This window comes from Xiphophorus couchianus, chromosome 3, assembly GCF_001444195.1.
Source record: "Xiphophorus couchianus chromosome 3, X_couchianus-1.0, whole genome shotgun sequence".
NCBI lineage: Eukaryota > Metazoa > Chordata > Actinopteri > Cyprinodontiformes > Poeciliidae > Xiphophorus > Xiphophorus couchianus.
In genome coordinates this window covers 21,509,314-21,518,771 of record NC_040230.1, presented here as the reverse complement: position 1 = coordinate 21,518,771, position 9,458 = coordinate 21,509,314, and the positions used below count along the sequence as shown (strand labels likewise).

Sequence of the window (9,458 nt, the reverse complement as noted above, 5' to 3'; positions counted from 1 at the left end):
GTTAATGATTCATTTTTATATTTCAGGGCCAGTGTGTGACTGCTGATTTTCACTAATGTTGACACTTTTTTGGAGGAGTCTTATTTCTTTATTGTACCATCTGCTTTTTTCCAAGTACCAGCATTAGCAAATATGACTCCCTGCATGATGCTAGTACCACTATGCCACAAAAACAGATGTACAGATGCATGACAGATGGTGCTCTCTTGCGTGTTTGGGATCTATGCTTTCGGTTGCTGCCTCCTCACATAACATTTGTACTGCCCTTTTATTCCTTCTTGGGAGTTTCGTTTTGGCACTGTCGTGTCTTTAAATTTGAAAACTCTCAGGTTGGCTCTGGGTTTTAAACATATTTTTGTGAAGAAGATTATAGAGAACAGATTGGGTCCAGAATTATTATGATATATTTTTTTCTGATTTATTTTTCAAAGCTATTTCCAAAGTGGTATGGAGGGTGGTACCACCACCTGAAAAGTAAATAGATGAAAATGACTGACAAGAGAATGCAAAATTTGGTCAATATCAGTTCCTGCAATGAATAATAATAGTAATAAAAATTATTCAAATGGTTTAAAATTCCTATAGGGCATCTTTCAACAAGTCATTGAGTTGGAGTCTCTAAACTAAGATTCAGTTACTCACAGTTACCACAAGCTAAATAATAATGATAGAAAAAAAGAAATATTAAAGAAATAAACTTTTTGTATGGTGTGCAAATTTGTATTTCATAAAGATTTAAAAAAGGAAAAGGAACTCAAAACAAGCTAAGTTTCCTTAGTAGTGCCGTAGTGTGTTATCTATAATTGGAATTCAATCAAGTATCTGATGTGTTAACCCTTCCTCTAATAATTGCTTACAATAATCTCAAAAGTATCTTCATTTTAATACCCCATTGTCAGCAAGCCATTTAATGTCATTAAAAAAATTAAGCTAATATGAAGAGTGTAGAAAGATTGCAGCAGAAACAAATGGCAACTGTATTCTGACCATACAACATCTTAGAAAAGCCTCCACATGTCCTCAACATGACCTGAACAGACGCACACAGACAGTTAATATATCACCAATTAGGTGTGATTCAGAGCACTTGGCATTTGAGTAAAAACTACTCCACTGCATATTTCATTAACCTTTTTTTTTTTTTCAGTTTCACCCCAAAGGGAAGTTATATTAAGCCACAAATAAAATTCTCCTACTGGGGAAAAAATACACTAATGTAAAGAATGATCTAATAGGATTTCTTTCATAGCCTCACTACACTCTTGTTCCTACAGCTGTTCAAATTGAGATTTATGCAGTCGCTGTGTCTGTGAGTCACCATCCCATGGGACGAGAGGAGATCGTGTGTGTGAAAATGAGGGTGAGAAAGAAATGGGCAGCAAAGGGGAAAAGACACACAGCATAAAGCAAAGGAGGAGGAGGCGGGAGAGGGTGTGAGTTATAAGACCCGACTGGTGGAAGGTGATGATGCACAAGTTGCTATTTCTGGAGTCCCCATCAATTCCGTATTATCACCTCCCCTGGCCACTTGCTGTTATTGTATATGTGGGTGTGTTCGCGCTCGTGTGTGTGGCCGTGTTAATAGTGCGCTGTAAAGCACTCTGCCTGATTGATTATAATTCTGCAGGATATAATGAAAACTATGAGAAACACCCTTGAAATTTAGGTTTGTTTTGAGAGGTAACATGTCTTTAAAGATTTTTTTGTTTGTTTGTTTAATGAAGTATATTTAAATTAAATAAACTGTGTACTTACACACAAATATACCTCAATTAGGAAAATTAAATTAAACAATATTTATAAACATTTCTTATGTTCCTTATTCCTTATTGATTGGCACCCTATTTTGGTCTTAAATATGCCTTAAGGAAATAATTTTTTACTGTACACCCCATCTTAGACATACATGGGTGCCACTTTATTAGCCAAAGTATAAAGCATGAGCATTTGCCATAACACATTCTCACTTGAAGCCCTTTTATTTTTAGTTCTTCTTACAAGAATATGACAGCTGTAGGCCATGTGCTGGATGAGGCTGTTTGTTATGACATGGCTTGAAAATCTGTCCAGCACTCTTGAATGGCCTTTGTTTATAATCCTCCAAACACTGCACTGATCACTGTTGCTTAACCACCTTTACTACCACTGTTTTCCTTCCACTCAACTTTTTGTTAACATTCTAGGATACAGCACTGAGTGAAAAGGCAGCTTCTAGCAGTGGTTACCCGCCCAATGTATGGTTAAGTCTGCCTTAGTATATTCTATCTTGCCCATGACAGAATATACAAAGATCTCTGATTTAAATCCATTTTTTTATTGCTGTAACCTTAACATTTTCTGAAGAACTAAATTTTAAGTTTGCATGAGCTGAGAGACATGAAAACTATCACAAATACACATCTAATATGTATCAATCTGGGTATGATGAATTTTTATCACTTTTTAAACAATTAAACTACTGAAATAAACAATCTTTTTGAGGATATTCTTGTTTAGTGAGACACACTTGCAGTTGCAAAGCGGAACATCAAATCACACTTTTTATGAGCTGCGAAAATGTGATTTTTATTGTGTCCTTTGAAAAAGAAGCATACTGTAGATACAGTGATATATCTGGTTTTAATCCAAAAGATGACACTCTTATTACTGGCTGGGATGAGGGACTCTTACATCTACATAGATGTATAAGAATAGAGTAAATCAGATAGAAGTAAATAGTTCAGAATAAAATAATATAAAAAAAAACAAAAACACAAATTATGGTTTTGAATACAACAGTACAGCAGTTCATAATCAGCATAATCACTGATCAGTTACTAAGATTTAGACCATACTGGAGGGTTCATACCACATTTTTTTAACAGCTCTGATTCTTATGTGTGGTTCAGTAAGCCTCATGAATGTGGTACATATATTTTATTATTACCAACATGTATGATTTGAACCAAATAGTTTAAAATGTATTTTGTTGCACTTTGTAGAAAGACTGTAGGTTGTATAAATGATCATCAGAGGTCAATTTACATGAATATATGTGACCAACAAAGCAGTTTATGCTGATAATACCCTGAAGTGCTGCTGCATTTATTTTACAGCCTGACAGTGTAAATGAGCTTGATATAATGTTCTGTTCTAGCATTGTTCTGATGAGGCGCAGTGCAAACAATCCGCCCTATTCGTCATTTCCTCTGTAATTCAATAGATCAAACCAAAACAGTAACCGCAACAATAACAGAAACGACATAAAAAGGGGAGGATCACAATTTGGGAATATATTTACATTAACACAAGATCGTAAGCAGCAAAGAAAAAAAGTTAATTTGCACTATCTGTGCTTGTAAAATCCAGTCAGGTATGAAGGACTAACCTGAATGACCTAATAAAAACAAAAATACTCATAACATTAAGTCTCATATACTTATGAGTATATGAGACTCATAAGTCTTATATACTCATATAGTCTGTCCTGATTTTAATATATAATCTATAACCTTTCTTGCATCGTATATGATCAGGTTCAGCTGGACGTGACTGTTTAATTTCAATTTTTGTAAGTGACAATATTATTGGGCATCTATGAATCACAGCCGCTCTTCCATTATAGCTGTCAAATGTGATGTTGTTGCTCATCAGCAAGATTAGCGTGTTCCTGTCAGCTATCTGCCTGTTATGCAACCTATTTGTTGTGTTTGTCTCACTGCAAGTACTTGTTTTATTTCAGTCTTTAAAAATAGAAGTAGATAGATAGATGCAAAATGGTGTAAAATGAGTTATGACTTTCATGGATACATGTTTTTATATGCTTATATTTCAAATAGTAAGAAAGAAAGGGAAGTTAGAGGGGAGGGATGGACCGACAGTTCATAGTTTTAAGAAATGACACTGGGAGTTTTTTTTGTTTTTTTTGGTCAAGCCATTCTATTTGGTGAGTTTTCTTTATGTGTGATATAGATTGTTTCTCTGCATCTACGCTCAGTCTATTGATCCTGTCTGAAGGTTTATTGAAGAAACAAGGTTAGAGGAGTAACAAGCAATAAGAAAATGTCAATGTTCTGCCTGTGAATTCTATTTCAGTGGGTCTTTTTGCCAAAAAATTATATTTGCACTTTTTCTCTGGCGGTCTAAAATGGCAGATCTCTGGCTTGTTGACAAATAGCACCAAAACGTAGCACTCGTGATCTAAAATAGCGTGGCAGTAATTACCATGTTAAAAATCAATTTGAGCTTTTTTCATGTTGAGCGTCAGAATAACTGAGCTGCTCTGTTCAGCTCCTCTTTCTCATTAACATCCTCTGTCATTTCCAAAGATGTCTATCGCTGTCAAAAACAATGCTATGTTCTTCTTGACTGGATGCTGCTTTTTAATTTCCTCCTCAGATTCTTTTCCGGCAAAGCGTTGTCACTGCTCAATGAGTTTTTATCGCCATGGTTCGAATGATGACATCAGTTGTGTCAATGAAGCTATTAAAAATGACAACCAAAAAGAAAAGAGCCACTTAAGCTGGCCTTTTTTTTTTTTTTTTTAAAGATAAACTGCTCATTAAGATTAACACTCACATGGGCCCTCAATTATACACATCCTACACACAGTTCAATCCTATTTCACTTTGTGTCTTTCTTTATTGGGGCGCCGATCAGGTCTCTGCTTTTGTGGCCACAGGTTGTATGTTCTGAACTTTGGAGAGCGTTACAGGCACCTTTCCCTCCCCAGGAGTTGGTGCTTTCATCATTGGTGAACCTGTGACACAAACAGTTGTTTTATTCATATTCAATGACTTGAAAAATGTCATGTTCATCAATACTTTCATCATATGAGCCAGCTTACCAACTGTTGCATGGAGATCTGCTAACCGCTCCTTAAACTTGTGCTGCAGGTACAGTTCGTCTTTGGAGTAGCTTTTAGCAAAGGCAGACAGCAGAAGACCCACAGCCATGGAGGTGCCACCCACACAGAACAGCACCGCACCGGTCAGCTTGCAGACATCCAGTGCACGGTTGAAACGGACAGCGTAGCTGTTCCAAAACAAGTTTTTACCGTCAGTTATCGAGTATAATCTGTCCATTTTTGCACACTGCAACAACAAATGTGAGATGCAAAAACCAAACCAGATTAGAGATCAGTTTAGACGGGAAAACAGTTCAGTAAAGTTTGTAGCCTGCTTTATTGGTCTCTCACATTGTGTAAAAATACCATGAATCTGGAACATGTTATGGTCCTATCTGCATTTTTTAACGTCAAAAACAATGACATGGATCCAAGTTGAATGCAAAGTTAATCTAGTTCCAACCCACATTTTATTTGTAGGGCAAACTCAGCTGGGACTCAACTAAGAGACCAGGAGAGCCCTGAGCTGTGCAGCTTGCTGCTACGATACTTCTCATTAAGATTTATGACGATAAAAAGCAAAGCACTCATTTAATGAATCATGAGAACAGCCCTTTCTGTAAGTGATGTCCATGCATGATTAATTAGATCTGCAAAGGAAGCATGTCATACAACAACTTAACAAGGCATATAAAACAGAAATGATGCAAACTAATGTTAGTATCTCCGTAAAACTCTCCCTATGCAAACATTGCCAACAGACCCAGATCCACAATTACTGGAGGGTTTTTTGTAGCTGTATAAGTAAAGTCAGATAGTCTTTTAGAAATAAACAATAAAGTTGTGTTTGAGGGGAGTTGTACAAATATTAAAGAAGCTTGATAAAGCTTGTCCCAGAAACTCAAAGGGCATGAAAAAAATATTGATCACTTTACAACAACAAAAAAACTTCTGTAATCACACCAAATCATTGAACTGTTGAGATTTACACATTATCCAAACGAGTAGATATGTTAAAACAATGGCATAGATCCAAATTGAATGCAAAGTCAAAGATGAATTTGTAAAAAAAAAAAAAACACTCAAAAAAACAAAATAAATGGCAAAAAAAAAAAAAAAAAATCCTTTTAAAAAAAACATGTAAACAGTTGTGGATGGAGATTGTCATTTCTTTTGGCAACTTAATTCAATGAATTTTGCCATTATTGGTCATTTTTTGTCTTTTACTATTGAGAGTAAATGTTAATGAAATTAATGCATTAATGTTAATGAAACCCTAATCTGTTTAGTTGGTATTAACTAATAAACTGTTTTCTTCTCTGTGATACGTCTTGGTTTTATACCTGTCAACAAACAGGAGATCATCTTCACCAAAGGTTTCAGTCATAGTCGGTGTTGCGTAACCCACCAAAACAACAATAAGACCTGTAACAAGGATCAGCGTTCCAAACGTGAGACAGACCTGCAAGGTGGGAGAGAAGTCAGTTAACGATGCCCGATGAAACTGTTACTTATTTATTCAAGAAACATTACATGACACAAGCTATGGATTTCTCTGCGCGAGCCAAAGGTTCATCTCACCTTCCAGAGTAAAGAGCTCCACCTGCTTGGCGATCTCTGAATCTGAAAATCTTCATCACGTTCCCAGATAGAACCTGTGCACTCCTCATAGAACTGAAAGGAGGCAGAGTTTATTATTTTCTTTTTTGATGTTAGAGAATAGAAACTGAAGCCCACATCACATTCGGATGATTCTAGCTCTGATGCAGATTTTATGCTCAAATTATGTTTTTTTTTTATATTGGGCTAGGATTTCATATTTTTTTCTATTCAGTTACCTGGTGGAGGTAGGAGCGGACTCCGTACTGTTGGCCGTTTCCGCCGGATTGAGCCTGCTCTCTGTATTCCGACCCACAGATCTCTGAGCACGAAGTCATCCTTCACATCTGTCTGCAGAATGCACACGGACAGACACGGCATGAAGCCTTACAGCCATACTTCCAATACGATTTTTCCCTTCTCCCACATACACAATACAGTCTGAAGACAGATCGGATAGGGTTCTGTCATGCATGAACATACACATGAGTGTAAATGCCACCAAGTTACGTAACATACTGGAGGCATCTGATACAATGTGCCCCAGTCCACTGAGATCAACAAAGCATCCTCCTTGTGTGACTTTGTGAAACAAACTGGGGCATCTTTGCCTTCATGTCCAGTAGCACTTCAACTGTACACAAAGAATTACTTTTTTGTATTGTATCTCAAGAAAAAAAAAAAAACATAACATCTAAATCCTTTCTACCTGCTTTACAAACATTGATTCTGTGTTATCATACAGAGTGCTTCTTACTCATACTCTGATGCAGCAGAAACAAAACATGAACGGCATTGCATACTTTAGAACATTCATAAAACTGATGGAGCAATCAAGCAATATTAGGCAGCGATCAATAAATAAGCTGAAATTTCTTATTTCCTCCTGTTCACTAGATTCATCAAATGTCTATTTAACTTATCAACATGCTACTGACGCAGTGTTTTTCTTTAACGGGGATTTGTGAGACATACTTTGATGGGCATCGTCTTACAATTTCTTCCTTTATGTTTTTTGGTGCTTTCAAAACTACCACCGTCATGATGAAAAGAAAATACACCCTTAATTGTAGGGTTTTAACATATAAATTTAAATAGATTTTTTAAGGTGTCCTAAACCCCCAGTCACCATTGTTATTGTTTCCAAAATGGAAATGTTTGTGAAACGTCAGATGTACATTAAAAACTCATCACATACAAATCCACATACAAGCCTCAGAACCTTCAGGACATTTTGTCAGGTCAGTGATGATCACATTTAACTAAATTAAAACCAAAATAAATACAAATCAGTTTAAATGTGTTGCAGTCTTTAGAAAGAAAACCTGAATACTATTTGACCACAATCAGTAGGTCAGGCCTCAAATGAAGCCCGAAACAGGGCCAACAAAAGCATCTTTGGTATAGACATTATTTTTCTGATTATTGTAAGAACACTAACAGATGGTGAAAGTAAAGATTGAATTCTAAATGTTGAATATCTCATGTCCATAAACTACCAATGTAAATGTGTACATTCATCATAAGTTCCACTGTTAGTTGTGATGGACGACAATAGCCATATGAAGATCATATGTTAACTATAATACTATTTAACCTACAGTATATGCTGTTTGTCCTCATGAACATCTGTCCCTGTCCAACATCTGTGCCTATAAAAATAAAAATGGAGGGATGGAACTAGTTAAAATAGGTGTGAAGGATCAGAGAGTAATGATATGTTACAAGAGCAGAATTTATTCTTATTTTCTTTTAGTCATTTTAAAGCTACACCTCAAATGAAAATGTGGGATTGGAAACATTATCAAGGGATTTGTTTTTTTATTGTATTGTTTCGTACCTTGACACGTTTCTTACTGTAGAAGTTAAGGTACAAAACGTACCAAAAGCTACAGATGCAAAAAACATGGAAGAAAGAAGAAAACTGTTCCTCCACACCAAGAAAGGAATAAGTGCTAAAACACACCAAAATAAATCATAAACAATAATGTGACAACTACGCCTGTTCCGACCGGCTGTGGTATCCTTGCCTTCAACAAGCTGTGTGTGCCACATAACCTGGAGCTGTCTGTGGTGCTGAACGCCATTATCATCAAGCCACCCTCAGCGCAGCAGGAAAACATGCAGACGTAATATATGACGCCAGACTAAAAACAGACACACCGCACGTTTTTTTTCCTTCTCTCTTTTCAATTCAACTCACAAAACGTGAACTTTGCATCAAAGTAAGTCCGATCGTAAGTACCCGGGAATCGTCTTTTTTATTCTTTTTTTTTTTTTTTTTTTTGAAGCAATAAATTAGAGCCGTGCCTAAATCTTTCAAATCGAAGTTTTAGTTCATTTGAATACAGACCAAAACACTCGCAACCCTTCGAGGATAAATAGCACAAATCAACACAAAGTTTGAAGCAGCACTTGCTCTGCAATTTTATCCAAAGTAAAGCCACTAGCAGATGCGCGTGAAGATTTTACGGTGTGCACTCGCGGACGGCACCTTTGATTCCGATTTCAAAGAGCCAGTTATCCATCTCTCCGTTTACACTTCCATAAATACAAAACCAGACCATAAAATTAAAAAAACAAACAAACAACAACAATAAATGTACCTTTCATTACCAGCTCGGAGAGTGATCGCTCGCTGCTGTTTCCTCAGCCAGGTCCCATCACTCTACAGTTACCCCCCTTCTCTCCCTCCGTCGATGATTCAGATTTTGACTTTGTCTACTGCGCAGGCGTGACCTCCATGACAACATATGATTCATCAGTCAGTATAAATAACCAGGCGGGAGGGCTGGGAGGAAAGGAAGAGAGTTTTATGAATGGATGGATGGATGGATGGATGGATGGATGGATAGATAGATAGATAGATAGATAGATAGATAGATAGATAGATAGATAGATAGATAGATAGATAGATAGATAGATAGATAGATAGATGGATGGATGGATGGATGGATGGATGGATGGATGGATGGATGGATGGATGGATGGATGGATGGATGGATGGATGGATGGATGGATGGATGGATAGATA

The 9,458-nt window shown here is 36.6% G+C and overlaps 1 protein-coding gene across 2 annotated transcripts; it reads right to left on the bottom strand.

The window, feature by feature from the left end:
• Nucleotides 1–2,544: 2,544 nt before the first annotated feature.
• On the bottom strand, nt 2,545–9,152 carry nrsn1 (neurensin 1). Of its 2 annotated transcripts, none has more exons than XM_028013537.1 (6): nt 9,031–9,152; nt 6,664–6,775; nt 6,407–6,499; nt 6,169–6,287; nt 4,826–5,013; nt 2,545–4,738 (listed from the first exon to the last, which is right to left on the bottom strand). In XM_028013537.1, the coding sequence occupies exons 2-6, from the start codon at nt 6,760–6,762 to the stop codon at nt 4,635–4,637; spliced, it is 603 nt and encodes a 200-aa protein (XP_027869338.1). In that variant the 5' UTR covers nt 6,763–6,775; nt 9,031–9,152; the 3' UTR covers nt 2,545–4,634. The 2 variants fall into 2 exon arrangements, with proteins under 2 accessions (XP_027869338.1, XP_027869339.1); XM_028013538.1 differs by having other exon boundaries at nt 9,041–9,132.
• Nucleotides 9,153–9,458: the final 306 nt, after the last annotated feature.